Source organism: Sinocyclocheilus rhinocerous, unplaced genomic scaffold, assembly GCF_001515625.1.
Source record: "Sinocyclocheilus rhinocerous isolate Xijiao unplaced genomic scaffold, SAMN03320098_v1.1 scaffold165, whole genome shotgun sequence".
Lineage (NCBI taxonomy): Eukaryota > Metazoa > Chordata > Actinopteri > Cypriniformes > Cyprinidae > Sinocyclocheilus > Sinocyclocheilus rhinocerous.
The window spans coordinates 656695-678959 of record NW_015630990.1 but is presented as its reverse complement, the minus strand read 5'-3'; the positions used below and the strand labels follow the sequence as shown (position 1 = coordinate 678959).

The 22265-nt window shown below is 39.1% G+C and overlaps 1 protein-coding gene across 1 annotated transcript in view; it reads left to right on the top strand.

The window, feature by feature from the left end:
• Positions 1–22265, top strand: part of LOC107740917 (sodium leak channel non-selective protein-like) — a 73521-nt gene that overhangs the window by 16559 nt on the left and 34697 nt on the right. Inside the window, exons 2-6 of the mRNA XM_016553467.1 lie at positions 4978–5109; positions 6857–7024; positions 9014–9205; positions 10183–10320; positions 13197–13271. Of these exons, the coding sequence (XP_016408953.1) occupies positions 4978–5109; positions 6857–7024; positions 9014–9205; positions 10183–10320; positions 13197–13271 (705 nt within the window). The remainder of the gene's footprint in view (positions 1–4977; positions 5110–6856; positions 7025–9013; positions 9206–10182; positions 10321–13196; positions 13272–22265) is intronic.

Genomic DNA, 22265 nt, shown 5'->3' with positions numbered 1-22265 from the left:
AGAAGGTGGTTTATTAAGAAAGACACCACACATGATATTGTATTTGTTTTGAGAAAGTGGTTTATTAAGTAAAACACCACACTTGTTGTTTTAAGCATTTATTACGAAAATGTTTATAACATGTATAAACAAGAGCACTGATAGAGATGACACATGTATTAGCAAGAGCATTGAAGAAAAAAAGAAGGTGAGCATTACCTCAGCTGGTGTGTTTCAGACGATGCTTTAAAGGTCACATATTTTACACCTTTCTGGAGTTTTATTTTAGGTTTTGATGTCCTTAAGAATATATATTTGCGGTATAAGTACCAAAAACCATCTCAATATATTTTTACAGCTCCTCTCTTAGGAGCTCTGCTGAGAACAGGTAGATTTTGGCCTGTCTAATTAATATTCATGAGCCTCTCTTCTGATTGGCCAGTTGTTTTCTGAGTGACGCACGGCCAGGCCAACCACAGGTAACTAGGATCAGCCGACGTCACAGCGCTAGCTGGAGGCAGCGAAACAAAGGGGAAACTGGAGGCGGCCCATTCAAACCAGCGCAGATTCGGCTACACATGAAGCTTAAAATATCATCTTGTTGTGATGTTGGGTGCCAGAATCGACGTAATACAGCCTCAAATTAGAAATTTGATCGCATATCTGCTGCCACTGCCAGACAAAAAAAAAACGACGACAGCTGTGGTTAAACGCGATAAAACGAGCAGACTGGACAGAAACGATAGTCAAAAATGCTTGCATTTGCAGCGCACACTTCTTATCAGAAAAGGTTCAATAAAGTACTGTATTTTGTTGTTATGGGCATATAATTACTACAGATTTCTTGCCATATGTCTATGTTTCTTGGGGTTTGGCTAAAGGAGAGTGGGACGGTGGGCGGTGCTCGGGGTGGTGACTGAAGGCGGTGACTGTGTAGTTCTGACGTCAACTTTTTACGGAAGTCACAATGGTTTGTGAAAAATCACAGCTACTTTATGCAGGCTGTGTGCATTTTACTGTGGACTGACTGTTTTGAAACTTATATGGTAGTTAAATAGCCCCTAGTCCTCAAGTTATCGTGAAAAAAGGCAGGAAATATCAGTTTTGACAATATGGGACCTTTAAAGACAGCAGAGCAAAGAATCCTGAAGAAGAAAAATGAGAAGATGCAAGGCCTTTTATAAACAACTTCTTGGGGGATTTCCAGTATGATGTCACAAGACATTGGGATCCACCTGCTGTCTATAAAAGACTGAAGTGCGATGATGAAATCAGATGCTGTTTTGGGACCACCTGAAGAGCTTCTCAGGCACCAGAACCATCGCTGATATTGCCTTGAGCAAAGAACTTTTTCATATTTATACTTTATTTAATACTTTACGTTGTTGTAGAATATTTGTACAGCTTACTTACTAATTGTAATAAATAAACTGACTTGTATTTATACAACACAAGTCTGCCTCCCCTGGCATTGATTTAACAGCTAAGACAGAATAAACCACGGAGTTTTGTAAGTATGAACTCAGATGCTTATGAGATAGGACAGATTTGACTTATTTTACCTAACCTGAGAATAAATAAAATAAGGTAGAAGGTGTAGGAAATTTAGCACCATAAAACAAGAGACATGGTATAAAAATTATTTAAAAAAAAAAAACATCTTACTGACCCCTCACAGTCAAAGAAGACTGCAAAGACTGAAAGTTCTAATTGGGGAACATAATGGGAACAGGAAAAGGAAGAACCAAATATGGGCATAAGGATCACATGGGGAGCAAAACATACACAAAACACGGAACAGAGTCTGACATTACTGTCTGACTGGGGTGGGTGCCCTGGAGGCTGGTGCAGGACTGGGACACGGGGAATACCTCCAGGGCGGATCAGGCAGTCCAGGGTGCCATGGCTGCACAGGGAGCTCAGGGGCTATGGCGGAGCATGGAGCTCGGGGTGCCATGGCGGAGCAGGCAGACTAGAAAGCCATGGCGGAGCAGGCAGTTCAGGAGGCCATGGCGGAGCATACAGTTCAGGAAGCCATGGCAGAACAGGGAGCTCGGGGGGCCATGGCAGAACAGGAAGCTCGGGGAGCCATGGCGGAGCAGGCAGCTCAAAAGGCCATGGCGGATCAGACAGTTCAGGAGGCCACGGCGGAGCAGGAAACTCAGAAGGCCATGGCTGGACGGCCTCCGTGGCCTTGGCCTCACCACTCGGCCCGGCCTTGGGGAGATTATCCTTGGGGAGATTATCGTCTTTAGAGGCCCTCCGTAGGCCTAACTCGGGAACAGTGGCCCTCCCTGGGCTTGACTTGGGGACTGGAGCCCTCACTGGGCTAAACTCGGGGACAGGAGCCTTCTTTTTGCTATTGTCTTTCCAAAGGCAAGCTTTATTTTGAAGGTTGTATGTGGTGTGGGGCCCACATTGTTACACATGTGGCCCAGTCTGGCTGTCAAACCCGGAGGGAGAATGTCTCTTTTTATGTCTCTGCCTACGAACCCTGCCACAGGTCTTTCACCTCTCTACTTAATAAACCATTTTCTATTTAATTGCTTCTTGCTGTCTTTTGCTTTCAGCAATTTGACTGAGTGACTAATGTTAAAAAAGTGGTCTGTAAGGAAGGCAGGACCTCCCCTAAATGCTTTAGCTGTATATAAAGCAATAAAATAATACTCAATTTTACTGTTATTAGATAGATATATCAGTACAGACAAATTAAGCAAAAGCAAGAGTTCGATGCTGTTGTAGACTGGTTTACCTCACTCCTCTCTATTAAAGAGGAGTTTAATCTCTTTTATATAATTGTTATTTACTGTTTTGGCTGTTCCAAAAGATGTGGGATTCTTTCTGTTGGTCTTCCAAAAGGTCCTTCCTCTGTTCTCATTTTCTCTCTTCTCTTCCTCTGTTTTTTTTTTTTTGGTCTCTTTTTCATTTCCTCTCTCTCCAGCTCATTTGAGATTTTCCACCCACCCACAAGCTGCGTTCATGTATTTGGACAGTTGAGTGTACATGTTGCATTTTATCTGCATCTCTTTTGTGTGTCTTCTCATTGTTTTATAACACATAAATGCACCCAAGCTGTGAGCGCATATACAAGTTAGACTGTGCCATCCACTGTGTCATAACACTGCAATGTACTAGATATTGGCTCTCTGTCATTGGTCACGTTTGGTATTTCCTCTGTGTACATAGCTGGTGAATTGGAGTTAAAGGTTGAGTGTGTACGTTTTGTTGAAATAGAAATATTGCTTCCAAACAGGTTTCCCAAACACTCCATCCTGTCCCCTGTCTGCCAGTACTCACATTATTTTGAAAAAATTGTAAATTATGTAAAAGGGTCAGAAGTACCATATATTTGAAGTTTATTGCAGACTATTTAAATGTATGCAAATATATAAGTTATTTCAGAGTGTAATGAGAATATACACATCGTTACATCATGCGCAATGCTTTATGGGAGTGAGTGGTTACTGTTGAGCTCTGTTCCCCAGAATCCTGTTTCCATGGCAACAATTACTTCTCTGGTTGGTGGATCTCCTTCAGAATTGTGGGTATTGTATTTTCCCTGGAATTCCACAATAATAATAGTTATAATAAAAATAATACAAATATTTAAGTTGGCTTGTAAACATATGTCATCACAAAAAAAGCTTGAACTTGCACTAATTTTCTGCATGGAGTAATTTATTTTTTGTGACAGTTTTTCAGTTTAAACCATAGAAAGAACCGTGGGTATAAAACAGGTATGGACCCATCTGATAATACAAATGTCACTTGCTTTAAATTAATACAGCCTGCAGCTCAATGCATACTTCGCTCACCTTAATACAAAATATAGTCTATGCAAATTTCATTTGCTTTTATACTTTCATTTACTTTTATTGATTGGGTGATGTAGGAAAATATAACTGTGTGATGACAATAATAGAAATGTACTGTTAGTAATAATAGCAAAGCTGTTTCTAATAAAGTCATGCTAGGCAGGTGTAGTATAAATATATATTAATAAACACATTCTCATTTTGTTAGTAATTTATTTTCATATCACTGCTGTTTGCTTGCTTGTTTGCTACCTTTATGGCTTTAATATGTTGTATTTTGTACTCCGAGACCCATGATAACAGCTCCAGAGACAGCTGTTTATCTAGAATGCTGGCTTCCAGACACATGACCCAAAAGATTATGTCTTATTAGTCAGTGTTTTTTCTTCCCTCACTGGAAGAAACTTGGCAGGAGTGAGAAGAAATGGGCTTCTGGAGCCTTTTAATGCCAATAATAAGAAATATCTTAATATAAAAAGTAAAAAAAAGAAATAAAATTACAGTGCTCCAAATGTCATGTTTTGTGGCAGGAACATTTCTTTATAATGCTCCTTGAGTTTAATGTTGTTTTTCAAATCAAATACCTCCATTATAATTCATCCAATGTTGCAGCTAACTTTTAGAGGAAAAAATACCTGCCGCAGTCTCAAGTGGAGACAGATTTCATGGGCAGCAGACAGGTGGCTCAGTCTGGGCTTAAATTAAGTTGTCTTTCCTGCCTCATGTTCCTGGGTCTGTAATGGGCCTGTGATGGGTTAATTTGGCCTGCTGAGGGCTCAGGCAGTAAGGGTCCATTTAGTTGGCTCAGTCCTTACTGTAATTAAAGGGTTCCATTATACAAGAGTGGAGAATCAAGTGGAAAATTATGTTCTTCTGGCAGCTACACTCAATATGAGGAAGCAGTCAGCCTACTTGTTCATAAGGGAGAATATACATCTAGAGACATTAAAAGCAAGAGGAGATGTACTGTACCACATACATATAAAAATAATTAAAGAAATTGCTCAGTATGGCAGCTCTAGGAATAGAAGTTGTGCATTTCAGTTGACTGAAATGCATGCACAGTTAAAATATATATGCACAGTTGACAAAACAATTGTCTGCACTGACATGCCTCAAAAGGACTTTGTTAGCATGTCGCTAAACTAATGGCAACACTGTGTCTGATCTTCTCTCTCTGCAGCAACTGATGCGATCTTCAGTTTTCCACATGTTCATCCTCAGTATGGTGGCCGTTGACGTGATTGTAGCTGCTAGCAATTACCACAGGGGCGAGGACCATAAACTCACCAATGACGAGTTCTACCTGGCTGAGGTAAGACCTGTCAAAATCGATTCTTAGAAACTTGTTGATGTCTTTTTTAATGTGTGTAGCAATTTCACAAGAACACAATGAGCTTTTGCTGAAACACGATGATTATTACCAGTTGTTAAATATGATATATTACTGATTTAATTTGAGATGAGAAGCACATCTGTTGTTTAAAGGTATAGTTCACCCAAAAATGAACATTCTGTCATTAATTACTTGCCCTCATGTTGTTCCAAACCCGTAAGACCTTCGTAAGATCTTCAAAGGGTCAGAAAGCACTCGAATTTCATCAAAAATATCTTAATTTGTGTTCTGAAGATGAACAAATTTCTTACGGGTTTGGAACTACATGAAGGTGAGTAATTAATGACAGAATTTTCATTTTTGGGTGAACTATCCCTTTAAGTTCAAATTCAAGTTTATTGTCATTCCACTATATGTGGGATAGAAATGTTGTGCCGCACAAGACCACGGTGCTACATATAGGCGGATATATAATCATATAAAACAAAGAAATATATCATTTACATATACCTATATAACCAATGTGAACATATAACCTATATTAAACTACACATAGCTAACTGTAGATAAAATACCATGTAATAAAATGCCATACAGTTTATTTTATTTTATGTCCAATTTTTGGGGTAAATTGAACAGAGCTAGAAATATAGAGCTTAAAATTATATACAAAAATTACATTAATTTGTAATTCCTTATCATTTTTAATTAAGATTTTATCTGGGACACAGCATATATCTGATGCCTAAAATGGATGCCCCAGATGTTACTAGTCACGCCCTGATCACTTTTCATGCTAGGTGCAACGAGTGCTGCATAATTTGAATCCCACTGTGAAAACCTTCACATCTTTTACAGATATTCAGTGTCAAGATGCTACTTGATAATACACTTTTCTGGGATGGATTTTCTGTGCTTTCTTTGTCTTGGCAATGTTTATTAGTTTTAAAAGACACAATTTTGCACTGTTATCTTGAGTTATGAGATGGGCAGAAGAACCCTTATATTGTTATTGCACTCAAACGCATCAGCAGATCAGATTTTGCTGAAAACTCATATATACATATCCTCATCACTTTCTGTCGCCTTAAAAACCCTGAGATTAAATCAACTGAGTGACAACGTGGGCGCAAACAGCTTGTGGGCAACACACCATTTTAGCGAGCGCCGGGTTGGTGTGTGTGTATGTGTGTGTATATGTGTCCTGTTTGCCACGCACTGCCTCTGCAATCAGTATGCAGGTGGCACAGTGGGAACAAAGACAGATAGAGGAGTGTGGCCACCCGCCCACTCCAAGCTGAAAGACAGAGATAAGGAGGAAGAGGCACCCCACATATTCACAGACTGATCCATCTCATCATTAATCCACACTGCTCTTTATTTGGATCAGACCAAATGGGGGAAAACTGGGGAAATACTACATTTGTTTTCCGTCGTCTGTTGACATTCCCGTGCCTTAATGCATCTCACTAAGATTGCATTTATTTTCCATTACGTCCTTCCTATATATTGTATCTTATACATGAAAAAGCAGAGTTATTATTAATGGAAATGGTTCTTCAGCCCTCTTTGTTTGAATGTGCGTGTATTCACATACGTGTTCCCTTTGCAAAAACCAAAGGCTCTAGGGATACTTAAAAAGCAATTACTAAGAAATGGGCACACAAGGAACAGCTCTCCATTATCATGCTTCCTGCCTCTCATTGTCTCTTTCTGTCATTTTCAGGTTGCCTTCACTGTGCTGTTTGATTTGGAAGCCCTGCTGAAAATCTGGTGTTTGGGCTTCACTGGCTACATCAGTTCCTCTCTACACAAGTTTGAGTCTCTGCTTGTAGTGGGCACCACCCTGCACATCTACCCTGATCTCTACCACTCGCAGTTCACCTACTTCCAGGTTAGAGATTCAAAGAAAATCTAGAACTAGTCATTACTGAAATTTATCATATAACTACTCAAGCAAACCTGCAACATGTTCCTGAAATCAACTTATGGTGTAGGGTTGGAAGCTTGTGATGTGAGACCAATAAAAACATGCTACATTTTAAGTAACGTCTGATAGTAGAAACTTAGTTTGAGGTGATTTGATTTGATTTCTCATCCACATTGTCATCTGCCAACATGTTACCATGCTAATTTTTAGACAAAAAGACAAAATACGGTCTCTGTAAATCTCAGATTAGTTTCCAGACATGATTGATTCTGATGGTAACGTTTTGACAAATTACGTTATTTTTACTGAGGCCATGACACGTGCAGCCACAGCATTTGTAAAAGGCTCCTTGCATGAGTGCAGCACCTGCTAGATTCTGAGATGCTAATCATGCACTAATGCAGGGTAATAACACATACTGGTGGCCATGGCGGAGCTGTTTTCATACATCTCCAGGCAGCTGCAGGGAATGGGAATGGATGAAGCCCGCTCACGTTGACAAGCCTCATTAAGGACACAACCTGCGCTCTCCCTCCAGTTTTCTCTCGGCAGGAGGGGCGGAGCTCCAGCCGTGAATATTCATATCCTCCCCTCATGTCTGGGCTCATTATGAAGCTGCCATAAAAAAGACACATGATTCACCATGAGCAGTCACCATGTTAAATTTGATTTGTAAATAGCATTCTATATTTTTCCATCATTAGTGAAATGAGTCATTGTCGCAAATAGCAATGTCTGGCTTCAAACTCATATTCTAAAACTTTTTGAACATAATTACTTCTTTGCATTATTGAATGTTCTGTAATAGTTTTTTACAACTTTTATTAACTTGTTTACATTTATGTGCTTGAAGATGTTTTTTTTGTATCAGTGTGAGTTAGGTACATATTGTATCAGCAACACATAGATGCAAAGTGTGTAACAAGTTGAGGTCATAAATATACATAAACCTTGCAGAATCTGCAAAATGTTCATTCACAAAAATAATTTAATAAGCAGTTTTTAAGACTGTAGAAAGACCAGTCATGTATTCCTTGTTTTACTGTAAAGGTCAAACTAAGCCTTTGCTTTCCAGTTTGCCATATTCAATAGGTCTTAAATTTATTTTCTGGAGAGCCTAATTAGTACTCGATTTCCATTGGATCTCAAGCTATGCAGTAAGAAATCTCTTGTACATTACACAAAGTGTCCCCAAGTAAAGTTCATCGTCTTCCTAGGAAGAATTTTCATTTATGTATTTGGAAGATGCTTTCAACTGAAGTAACTTTCAGTGTATTTAAGATATATACCATATTTACACATATTCATCAGCATGTGCGTTCCAAGTGTGGGAAACGTCTTACTAGCACCATGCTTTACCAGCTGAGCTACAGAAACTTTGTGATTAGAATTTAACTGAAATACAGTTGCAAAAATCAATATTATAACCAATGGTCAGCACCATTAGATGAGCATTGTAGTTTTAGATCTCTGAAGCAACAAAACCCAAAAGAAGCACATTTGTCAATGTGTTAGTTGTGCAGAAAGACCTTCTCCTGAGGATTGCTGGATGATTTTTCTAGGTTTAAAAGTAACGACAGCAGGAGGACTCTCAGGTCACATTCACCTAGAAGCAAATGGATCAATATCCATTCTCTGCTCTTGATCAAAACTCAACCTAGATACATCATTGCTCAAATCTGTTGTCACCTAGAGTAATGTAATAACTGCTTGAGCAACAATGCGATTTGTAGCCAAGTTACTCTGGGAAGAACCCGATAACAGTGTTTGCTCATTAAAAATCAATAAAACAAACACCAATATGCTTCATAGGCCTTCTGGTGATAGTTTTCATGGTAATATTTATGTCAAACTTGTGTAATAAGATGCTTCTGTGGATGTATTGGTTGGTTGATGCTTTGATAAGTTGATTTAAATTAAGAAAACGGAAATGTTCTTCCTTCTTACCTGCAGGTTTTGCGAGTGGTCCGTCTAATAAAGATTTCTCCAGCATTGGAAGACTTTGTGTATAAGATTTTTGGTCCAGGGAAGAAACTCGGCAGTCTAGTGGTGTTCACTGCCAGTCTGCTCATAGTGATGTCTGCCATCAGTCTGCAGATGTTCTGCTTTGTGGAGGACTTGGATCGTTTCACCACATTTCCACGGGTAAATCTCCCTCTTTCTGGAGGCACAGAAAGTAGTTGTAGATCAAAAGAGAAGAACTCGGAAACCAGCATTGACCAAAATATTTCTAAATCTATTATACTACTTAATTTGTCAGTATGTAAGAGATGTATCGAGTTTTTTGATACTATGTGCTCATGAGAGGGGTTCTCATTAGTGGTGTCTTTTTATCCTCCGTTATTAGTGGGACTCCACTGATCCCAATGCGTGCTGGGATTTGGAGGGGCTCACATAAACAGATGCCGCTCATTTCCAAGGCGGGTGGCACGGTAACCATTGAAGATAATGATGTTTACCCAGCTCCCTTGTCAATAGACCTGTTGCAAAATTATCTTCATCTGCAGTCACTCAGAGACAGTGTGACTGTGACCAGGCTTGGGACCAGCTGGGTTTAGACCTTCATTTGACTTCCATGGAAAAAAGGCCATAAAAATGTGGTCTCATATCTCCGTATGATGCTGAGACCTGGGGCACACTGTTTTTTCTTCTTCCTTATTTTTATTTGCATCCATTTCAGTGAATGCTGTGCTCTGCCTTGTCTTATTTTTGTCGTAGCACTGTCAGTCAAAAATCCTTGTATATACATGAGAATATATTTAGGAAAAGCGACAAACGTAAAATTGTTACCCTGCCTTGTTAGTTTTCAAATTTCCATTTTGTTTTGATGACTGGAAAGGTCAGGAGTCAGGACAATTAGTGCCATCTATCAAATTCATGAAAGCGTACATCTGTTATGCCTATTAAAGTTTTAGTTCAACCAGAAATCGTTTTTTCACCCTCATGTTATTCCAACTGTGTATGACTTTCAAAATATCCAGATGAGGCACTGGGGGCTGTCAAGCGTGTAAAGGACTTTTGTTATTTTCTCATAAAAGAATAAAGAAATACAGTGTGATAAAAAAAAATCCAAACTGATACAAAAAATACAGGCTGATAATTTCTCTTTTTCTTTCCTGCAGGCATTTATGTCCATGTTCCAGATTCTTACACAGGAGGGATGGGTGGATGTCATGGACCAAACTCTGGTGGCAGTGGGACAGATGTGGGCTCCAGTGGTGGCCATATACTTCATTCTCTACCACCTGTTTGCCACACTGGTAAATATAACTATTTGTGCTTTTTCTGTAAGATAAAACAAAAGGATTTCTATAGAGTGCTGCAGTGATGACATATTTTTGTAGGCCAACTTGAAAGTTAGCATCACTCAGATTTTTCCATTGGCTTTTGCAATATTGCAAACAATAAGCTCTGTAACCAACAAAAGTTTATAATTCCTACACATTTTGTTCATCATCATAGTCTTTACAGTTTAATACAACACAACTTTAACACAAATTTTGAAGCCTAAATACAAAAATCTAAATGTAGGCAAACTTCACCATAGTTGCATGACTTCAATGTCACCACTATTAGTCTTCCGACAAAGTTATAATAGTTTGCAAGAGTGTGATTATAAACACGAGGCTATAAAAATGGACTAATGATTAGATTCATTTTCCTGTTCAGCGTGATGATTTTTAAAGGCCTCGACAACCTGTAGTCAGTCCCTTTTAACTAACTCTAACTTTTGTTAGCAACCGCTTTTTTCAAAACAAGTTAAGCTTTTAAAAACCAAAAGGGGTTATTACTGATGTATTTTATTTTAAAGAATAAAACGGGAAAATATTTTAAGCTTGTGTTAACCACAGACCTTATTTCAGGTTTTAAACTAAAAACCCATTCAAAAAACGCATTGACTTCAGGACAATGGAACCTGAAGTTATAAAGTGCTAAATGCTAACTTGTTTCTGGGCTTTAACCTACAAAAATGTGTCATACAGTATTTTGGTGATGCTATCCAAACATATACATTTGTGGTTAACCAGTGGGTTCCCTTTCGTGGAACTTCGAACTGCGTCCTCTAGGGGTCGCTATGGGGAACGCCTCGTCGTGACCCGTGTCTGAAGCCTACATTGAAAAAACACCAACCTAGAGGACGCAGTGTCTCGTTCCCCTCAGGGAACCATGGTTACACAAGTAACCTGAGACGTTTTCGATGTTTCAAAATGTAATTCTGGAAACTAAACTTTAAAATTACTAAACTTTAAATTACAATTATCAACTCACAGTTGTTGCTCTGGCTCCTTTGGTGCAGGTTAAAACTATGGGAGCATGTGGTCGTAGGGTTTACATAAGATTTACTTTAAAAGATAGCTGGCAGTGTGTGATGGGACTTGTCTGAAGCCTGATCCACCTCATCACATTAATTTTCATTGTGGTATCCAATAAAGGACCCCCGTTCAATGTGTTGCACATGCTCTATGTGTTCCCGATTTCAGGGACACAGCAGCAAACCAAATGCATCTAAAATGAAGCTTGCATTTGTGCTGCTGAGAGCTAACCAGACTTTTAGAAAATGAATCATCCTTCATCCTCCCTTCCCTCTCTTGATCTTCTGGCATACCTAGCCATCAAGAGAACATATTCAGAGATCCTGTAGCAGGTTGGATGTTAGTGAGAGCAGTATTCCAACCTCTAATGGACAGTTTTCTGTGGTTTGAAGAGATGCAGCACTCTAGCTGATGTCTAAGGTACTCAGGTATTTAGTGAATGTGAATAAAGCGGATCAGTCTGTGTGTAGGACTTTCTGTAGTACAGCAGTTGAGTACTGCCTGCTATGTTTTCTTCAGGCAGTAATTATAAAGACTTCAAGGAGGAAATCCTGGTTAGTTTTGTGACTATCTGACTGCTTGTTGCCTGAAAAACTTGTGTTGTGTATAGAGTGGACATGGATACATTTCTGTGCTGCCACCTAACCATGAACAGAAACAAAAGAAACAAAACTTGCTTAGGAAGTACAGCAGTAAATTGCCTCTGGAAACATCCTAACACACACGCATTTTATAGTCGTCACACCTGACATCAAACACTTCCTTCACCCGTATTTTTATATTTAAAAAAACACGCCTTTGGGGCATTTCACAGCAACATCACGGCCCCTGTCACTCCCCATTACAGATATTACAAGCAAACATTTAACCATTGGTGTCTTGTTGTTGTTTTACCAACCATTGACATAAAATCTCCACAATGCAATGCATATACAGTATATAAGTATACTGCAAAAATAATGAAATATTTGCACATGAAATCTTAGCTATAGATTTATGTTAACCATTTCTTGGCAATATCCTCAGTTGAGAACAGAATGTACTCTGGATGTAATTGCACTATGGTCGTAATGATTTTTTTTCTTTTGTTTGACTTTTGACAAGTTTGAGTGAGTGAGGAGCAGCCGTTTAAATTTGACATTTGAATGAGAGTGCACACTAATGACAGAACAGACCGAGCATGTAATCAAGACACGGCTGAATCATTTATTAATTTCCTGTCACAAAAAAAAGAAGAAAATATGATGAAGAGAAAAGACACAATGCCTAATGCATTTGAGGACAGCTTTAGACACCTCACATATAAGGAGAAGTGTCATTAAATATCAAAGCACTGATGACATCTAAGGCACAGTCAGCTGTGATTGATTTACTACATTTTTGTTGTTGTTGTTGCTGTCCTGAGCTTCTAATCTTTTGTTTGCTGTGTTTATGGTGAAATGTTTTTGTTTTTGTTTTCCTTTGGCTCTGACATGGCCACCATAGCATATTATTTTTCAAACGCTATTTTTATTGTTGGACCATAACTACATCTTGGACAGAACTCATGTTTGCATGACAGATTATCTGTTAACATCACCCCATGAGCACAATACACCTACTGACAATGTATGGCAGAGAATATTGAGGCCACATCACAGTGTTTATGTCTTAAAACTGCTGAGACCTGTTGATGTTCAGTTAAGATATGTGACTAATGAAAGAATTGTCTTAAATATCTTCAAATGGCTTATTTGTTTTGTCTAAACAGTACTCTAAATGCATATAAGGATGTATTGGCAAATTGTAATGAAAGATAAATTCAATATGTTCTTGTCTTTTAGATCCTTCTGAGTCTTTTTGTGGCTGTGATTTTGGACAATCTTGAGTTGGATGAAGACTTGAAGAAGTTAAAACAGGTAAGACATTGTTCTATTAATTTAGCTTATATTATAAACCACTGTTTGAAAGTTTGGGGTCGGTCAGATTTTTTAAATGTTTTTGAAAGATGTCTCTTATGCTCACTAAGGATGCATTTATTTCATCATAAATAAATTTTAATTAAACTAATACAGTTTTACAAAATAATTGTTTTCTATTTTAATGTATTTTCTTTAACTTGTTAAATCCCTCCATTCACTGTCAGACCTACCCTAACTAATAAGATCTAATTTAAAAGTAAATTAGGTTATAATAGACCGATTATAAGTTTGTAAACATTCAGGATGCGCGCGCATCATGGTTGCAGAAAACCCGGGAGAGATAGCCTTTACGGCTAGAGAATTTCACGGATAGGGTACAAAATAGTTAGGTTTAAAAAGATTATAAATTATATTGATTAGATGTCATTTTCAAAATGTTCTCCGCATATTACAAGAGCTTGTCACCCAGCGATAAGCACTGTTATTCAACGAAATTGACGTTAGAGAGCGGGATTTTTTATTTTATTTTTTTTATTTTTTATTATGCAATAGAAGAACAACAAATACAATTATACAAGTTATCTAATGAATTCTGAAGTTCAACTAATTCTGATTTCTGGTCAACAGATAAATTCTCAAAAGGAGAGCAGGAGAGGTAGACAAGTCTTTTAACAATATCAAGTTCCTCTGCTTTATATTGCTTAGCTTTTTGAGTTCCAGCTTTGACTAAAATTAATCTAATATTATATTTTAGCAGCTCCCAATTAGAACCAAAATTATCCTCGGCTTGAGCTTTGTTAAGAAAAAAAATAATCCTAGATATCACAGACCTACAAATTTCCGCATCCTCTAATTAAACAGAGTTAAGTTTCCAGTATGAATTATATGTTCTTGAGTAAGAAGATGGGCTATCGAAAGATAAAATTATAGATTTATGGTCAGACAAAGGAGAAGGCAAGATTTCAACTCTATTGACAAAATTGGATAAAGAGTCCGATATTTAGAGAGCGGGATAATCTTACAGATCTGAAACAGGGATGACGTTTTTTGTGGGCGGAGCCTATCTGGAGGCAGAAAATGACGGTTTTCAAGCGGCAGTCTATGGAGCTATGGAATAAAAGAATAAAAAAAGGTAAATTTGATTTTATATTTCAAAATTCTGACTTTATTTTCGCAATTCCGAGATTATATCTCACAATTCTAATAAGGAAAAACAACTCGTCATTCTCTCTTTTCCCCTCGGCTCTTCTGGCTTTTTTCCCTCAGATTTGACAAACTCACTATTTTTGAGTTAAGTCGAGTTATAAAGTCCGAATTAGGAGATATAAACTTGCATTTGCGAGAAAAAAAAAAGTCAGAATTGTGAGATAAAATAAATAAATGTTATGTAAAAATGTTAATAGGTAATCATAACAGTTTTCATCCATAGTATGTCCTTTTAAACGTCTGCGTTTAGCTTCAAATGGGGTCTTTGACGACAGTATTCTATAAAAATTATTTGCATTCCGATCTTGACATCAAAAGGCACAAAAATATTTTTTTCTTTTATTCCATGGATTTTACCCATTTATCTCCACTTGTTCCCAGTGTTTTTCTGCAACCACTATGCGCGCGCAGCTGCAAGTGACGTAACTGTGACGTCTACTCTGAATTGGTCTATACTTTCACAATGTGCTTTCTGAACTGTGGAATCACAATACATCCAAAAACATTCCTCAACAAGCACGATTATAGCCTTAAAAAAAGTTTAATTTGTCTTCCCTGCATTTGAGGAAAATCAGCAAACAGGGTGAGCCGTGTTAATTAGTACAGTTCTCCATCTTGTTCTGTGTCTATTTTTACCTTTTTATGGGGCCGTGATGTGCAGGTAACGATGACTCATTAGGATAATTAGCGTGAGAAAGTGTGACCCGTTTGGCAAGGAAAAAACAAGGCACCTTCTTCATAGGATGCAAATGAACTTCTGCTGTGGCCAAATATCATAGGAAATGGCTTTTGAAAGCAATTAGAAGTCGGATGTATCTGTGGCTAACAGCATGTCACCTCTCTCCTCGAGCACACCGGCAACGTATTTCAGCAATTGTTGAAATTGTTGAGAGAGAGAGAGAGAGAGAGAAGCCAAAAGAAACCAGCAGCTCATCACAATTTGCATGATTACTTTTGCAATTTGTCATAACAATCTTCAGTGTTACGAGATATGCAAGGACAATTGTAAAAGTAATAGTGTAAATTGAAAGGGAAGGCCACTGGTTTCCTGTGATTTCTCTTGTTCTCTGTGCTTTTCTCACTCTGAGTAAATTACATGAGCTGTGTGGTCCTTCAATCCACCATGCTGTCAAGCTCCAGGCATCTTCACATGCCCAGATCGGTTATCCCTCAGACACAACTGACTGATCCACGGTTCCACCTGTAAAATTGCCTATTTTATAGGTGCTTCAAGCACAGATGGGGGCAATCCAAAAATAGAGCGCTACATTGTGATTGCTCTCCAAGAATACAGGTGGCTTTTGTTAAGCGCAATTCAATGGCTGACCTTAATTGAAGCAAAACCAGTTCTAGCTGATGTGGAACAAATAACAACCGGACGTGTTTTTGTCCTTTCCCTCACAGTGACTTTATGACAGCTCTTCTGGGTTGTTTTTTCTTTCCATAGGCTTTTCCGTTGCTGCCTCAGAACCTCTGTCACCTTGTAATAAAGTCATCAGTAACTGTCTCCTAAAATGTTTGGCCACCTGCTAGATTGAAGGATTTCTGAAAATGGAGCATTAATCAAGACATTATATTTAACCTTCAGACTCTCACAGCCTCAGAATTGACAGACATTTTTTTTTTTTTTTTGGCAGGGAATTGTTTGTCTGTTTGATTAGGCTTAGCTTTGTGTAATTTTTAGCACGTCCTTTTCATACCGAAAATAGAAACATTCATTCACCACTCATTTCCATTATACCACGAACAATAAACAATTCAAACAATTAACCTAAGGTTATGATGTGTTATCATGTGTTATAATGCATTATTCTCTTCAAAGCCTTATCCCTTTTAATAGCTCAAGCCAAACTTTACACAAGCAATTATTTTTCTTTTTATGACATGCCGAATGTGTCTGAATCAATTCAACAGGATTGAAATGTTAAACTAAAGGAAGAACAGTGACTGTTGCACAACATTTTCAGAAGCCATTTTTTTAATGAAGTATGTATATGAAACAGTATTTTGCAGTGTTTTCCATTTTTATATATGTATAATTCTGTTTATTACTATTAAATAATATAAATACTTATTTTTTATGTACAATATATACATATACAGTGCCATTCAAACATTTTGTGTCAGTAAGTTTTTTTTAGAGAAGTAATACTTTTGTTCAGTAAGCATGCATTAATTAGATCACCAAATCAGCATATTCGAACGATTTCTGAAGGATCTTGAAGGATAAATGCAAACTATGAAAATTAAATACTTTCACATATACAGTATATTTGTGTGTTCCTGGTATTTCCTACATTATGAGGACCAAATGCCCCCTAAGATAATAGTAATACCAGTATATTTTGACATTGTTGGGACATTTTTTTTTACGTCTATGGGATGTCACCATAAAACATGGGAACCCAACATGTGCGTGTGTGTGCATCTGTGTGTTTGCATGTGCATATTATATTAAAGAAAAAAATTATGTAAACCAAATGTATGACTAAGCTAGTTTTTGGTCAGCATGTTTTTTTTTTATTATGTTTCATCAAGATATTCCATCTTGTTTCAAGCTATAAATGTCAGACATGACACATGACAGTAACAGGATCTTGTTTTGATTGACAGTAAAGCCATGGACAGTTCTAGAGAATTCTAATCTAGAGAATGTATCAGCGGGGCAGTTTTAAGGGTGTTATTTTTTGAATGGTTTATTTAGATTCCACAAATAGACCTGGTTCCATTTCACTCTCACCGCAGGATAGGGTAAGTGTTGAAATGAGTCTGGCCCTGATCTATCCTCCCACACTGTGATATTTTTGCCAGGAACAAAAATAACTGAAAAAAAAACATTGTCTCATATTTTACCTTTCTACTTTTCAATTTTATATTAGTTTGTGATTGCGTTTAGCAAAATTACAAACTTGGTACTTCATAAGCCAAGAGTGTCTTAAATAGGCATGACAAGTTTCCTGTGAAGAAATTTGCTGTGCAACCTTGCACAATCCGACCATATTTTATGTTTATTTACATGTATATACTGTATGTAGGCTATTTATTTATTTGGGAGATTTCACAGTTGGCAGAGCTACTCAACACAGAACACCACATAAATAGAACGTTTGTATTGATAGTAACAGCATTTCATTAAAAAACTACTTTAAATAGAGAATCAGTATTGTTTGATTCTCCAATTGTGCCTTGAAATACTTTCCCAGTTCTCATACAATGAGCAATGGTGGCATATTTATTTTTCCATGAGCAGCCTGTTGCTGTATCCCTCCTTCATTCCCTCAGAAAATAGAACTATTTTCACAGGGATCCGTTCTCATGTCTTCAGTCAGAAAGATCTTGAGGCACTCCATGATGTTATTTTTTACTGTGGTTCCTTAAGGCTGCATGAGAGTGATTCAAAACTCAGGATATGCTTGTAGTGTTGTTTGTTGGACTCAGAGCTTTGAATGGGCCATATCTGTATTCATTGATATTGACTATGATAACTGATCTTTTTGGCATACAGTAGCTGGCAGCTAAGAATGCAAATGTTCAAACCTAAAGTTTGAGCATCTATTATAGACAACTGGCTCTGTGGAGACGGAGGACTGAAATGATGACTCATAACTTGTTGGAACATCACAGAGATTCATTTTGGTGGCACTCCAGATGAGGACAGTCAGTTGCTGCTTCTGTGTACCCTTCAAAGGACAAGACTGGTCGGTAAAAGCGTGCATTTAAGGTGAATATGCGGTTTTAACAAATGCATTTGAGTGGAACATTACACTCTAAAAAATGCTGGGTTAAATATAACCCAGCGCTGGGTTAAAAAAGGGACAAACCCAGCTATTGGGTTGTTTTGACCCAGCGGTTGGGTTCAAAACAACCCAATAGCTGGGTTTGTCCCTTTTTAACCCAACGCTGGGTTATATTTAACCCAGCATTTTTTAGAGTGTAGGTTTAGATAGATGGCATATTTTAAATGCTATATGACTAATTTAATTCAGCTCCTGAAAGTAGTTTGTTGTCAGCTCGTTTTTATTTTATTTTATTTTATCTAAGATAAGAAACTATCTTAAGGTTTTTTTTGTTGTTGTTTTTTGGTAGTGAAAGCTTAGAATTTGGCACAAATTGACCTTCTTTCACGTCACAAAAGTTCTCCAAGCAGAAAACAAAACCATTTTCATCCAATTCATTCACAAGTGGATTAACAGGCATTGATGGATAGACATGGGTTAGAGTTCTCGCTTTATGGCCACAGAAGGACCATTTTGACTAGCAACAGCACAGGTCACAGATGCTCAGTGTTTTAGCCATAGCTATGCATCATATCTTCATCTGTAGTTTGCAACCAACAGGTACAGGAAAGAGAGACTGTACTGTAAGCAGCCACCACCGGAATAAAGGACCGATCTCGGAAATTGTACGTACTCCTGTACAGATGCCTTCTTTTTGTAAGCGTAGATTCAATTTGTCAGGCATCACTGCAGGCACCTGCATACGCACACAGAAAGGATCATTAGCAGTTAAACCCCACAGGATATGAGGAGGGAGAGCTAATGAATATCCAGTGTGTTCCACACGTTACAGATCAGCCAGTGATAAGAGGAAGCGTTTAATGAGCTTCCCTCTTCCCTTTGTCAGGACTTGTCCTTACCTGTTCAGGCAGCAATCCTCTCCTATTAGCACTCTGATTGAAATAATGCATCTATGCTATGAAATTATGCTTATAATGTTTAATGAATTGTTCAGACAGATTTGCGTATAAAATGACTTGATATTAGGGATGCACCGATACCGATACTGGTATCGGTATCGGGCCCGATACTGGCCTCCTGTACTCGTACTCGTACTCGTTAAAATGCCCCGATACCAAACGCCAATACCACACGGCATGTGATAAGCGCCATATTCAAACAAAGAAACACTGACAACAGACAGCAGAAAGGAGTTATGGATGTCTACTACGAAGTATATGTATGCAATAATAAACTGTGATAATGTGAGAAATGTTGAAGGTGTCTGAATATATTTTGGTTTGACTGTATCTATTTGATAAATGAAGTTAACCAACTAACCTTATACATACCCTTTTGGTTTCTGTACCCACTATTTAAAAAATGTACAAATGCAATAAAAATATCGGTATCGGCATCAGTATCGGCAAGTACCAAAAATAAAAGTATCGGTATCGGGCGAGTACTGGAAAAAGTGGTATCGGTGCATCCCTACTTGATATGATTGGAAAAGTTGCATTTTATATAGAAGGTTTTCATACTTTTTGACACCAAGGACCCCTAAATATGACCATATACAGTACACAACCATTCAAACATTTGGGGTCAGTAGAATTGTTAATGTTTTTCAAAGATTAGAGAAAAAAAAAAAAACACAGTAACATTGTGAAATATTGTTAAACAAAGTGTTTTTTATTTTATTTTTATATATTTTAAAATGTAATTTATAACTCTGATGGCAAAGCTGAATTTTCAGCAGCAGTTGTTCCAGTTCTGTCGCATGATCACAAATCATTCTAATATGCTGATTTTGTCACTGGGCATGTGGAGACATGAGGCGAGGACTCAAGTTGCAGGAAGATTGAGTCTTTTTAATTAAAAACAAAAAAAAACACCCCGAGGGGGAAAAACAGGCAGACAGGCTAGGAACAACAATACAGGTAGACAATACACACCACGAGCACAACTGACGAAAAACAACGGTTCAGCACAGGACTGCAGACACCTGGAGAATAAATAGGGAGATAAACGAGGAGGGTAACGAGGGAGACACAGGTGGAGCAACGGAAACGATAATGAGGTGACAAGACGGGAGGGGACAGACAATAATACAGGAGAGAGCACATGGCACCAAACAAACACGCCACAAGCCATGTGCTCACACAAAACCTCAGGATTGCCCTCTGGTGGCCGTCTTGAGTACTCCAGCTGCAGACTGTGACATAACCCCTCCCTTAATGAGCGGATTCCAGACGCTCCACCAAAAGTAAAAGGAATCCAGGAGGGAGGCGGAATGGAGGTGGACTAGGGGGAGGGACGGCGGGCCAGGCCCGTGTAGGGGAAGAGGACCTGGATCCTGAGGTAGATCATGGAACCAGGGTAGAGCGTAAGCCCACCAGGGCGGAGCAGGCAGAGCTGAAGCCTACCAGAGCGGAGCAGGCGGAGAAGAGAACCACCACTTGAGAGGAGCTGAAGTAAATGCCGCCGCCTCGGGAGGTTCTGCAGCAGAGGCCGCCACCTCGGGAGGAACTGGAGCAGGCCCTGAAGGCTCCTGGAATGGAGCAGGTTCATGAGTGGACTCTGAAGGCTTCCGGATTGGAGCAGGTTCTGGAGTGGACTCTGAAGACTCCCGGAGCGGGCGAGTTCATGAGTGGACTCTGAAGGCTCCAGAACCCGCTTCAGTCCGGGAGTGGACTTTGAAGAAGCCCATGCACACAGAACAGCCGAGGTGAAAAGCGAAGACGGCCTTCATGACTAAGGCAGCAGCAAAGAAATTGGGTGGCTCTGTAGCAGTCTCTGTGGCTGAGACAAGGAGAGCAGGTTGCTCAGTGACTGTCTCGATGGCAACAGCAGTGAGAGCGAGCGGCTCTGTGGCGGCCTCCATGGCCGAAACAAGGGGAGTGGGCTGCTCGATGACCCTCATGGCAGTAGTAGTGAGAATGAGTTGTTCTGTGGCAGGCTGTTCTGGAGCGGGTGGCTCAGGGGCCTCTGGGTCCATCGGACTTGGGACCACTGGAGTCTGCTCCTCCAGGACCACCGGACTTGGGACCACCAAAGTCAGGTCCTTCAGGACCACCAGACTTGGGACCACTGCAGGCAGGTCCTCCAGGACCACCGGATTAGGGGAAGTGACTGAAGTCCTTCTCCTGCGCTTGCGAGGGTGAGGCGATAAATGGGTGGCCACCACCAAGGAAGCTGCAGCAAGGCTAGAGGTGGACATGTCTCTCCCTCTGTGGGCTAGGAACTCCACAAATTCCTCAAAAGATAGATGCTACATATTAACCATCCTCTCTATGCTGATAGGCTCATCAAGAGCATAATTAAACAAATCCTTGAGAGCCGCATTGTTATAATCCAGCCCCTCCGCAGCACTCCTGAACTCCACAGCAAACTCCCTAGGGCTGGGTATCGAGTTCGATACTTTTTAGGCACCGAACAAATTGCCTTGGTACCATCGAGTATCGAAAAACACCTCGTCGTTCAGTACAAAATTTCGATACCTAAGGGGTTAATCTCATCAACGTCAGTGAGCCAATAAGCCTGCAGCACTAGGTGTGCTCGACTAGAAGCGGCGCAGATCGATCAATGTTTGACATCCCTGATTCCTTTTTTTTCGAATGCGACTCATCTGCGATTATGAACGCGATATTGCAGTGATCTACGGCTCTGTGTATTAAATGCCGCTCCATCTGAAAGCACGTGATGGAGATTTACTATTCACAGAACCGGCTTTACTGATGAGATGCGCATGACAATCACATGCGATTTATCGTGCAGCCCGAAGTTGACTGGCATTTGTCGCGGTTTGGAAAAAAAGGGAGAAAACATGAAAGAATAACTCGGCGGATATCGCATTTTGCGTAAAATAAAAAAATAGACTTTCTTAAAGGGGTCATATGATGCGATTTAAATTTTTCCTTTCTCTTTGGAGTGTTACAAGCTCTTGGTGCATTAAGAAGATCTGTAAAGTTGCAAAGACTAAAGTCTCAAATCCAAAGAGATATTCTTTATAAAAGTTAAGAGTCAGCCACGCCTACCTAAAACGGGTCGTTCTAACACGCCCCCACAT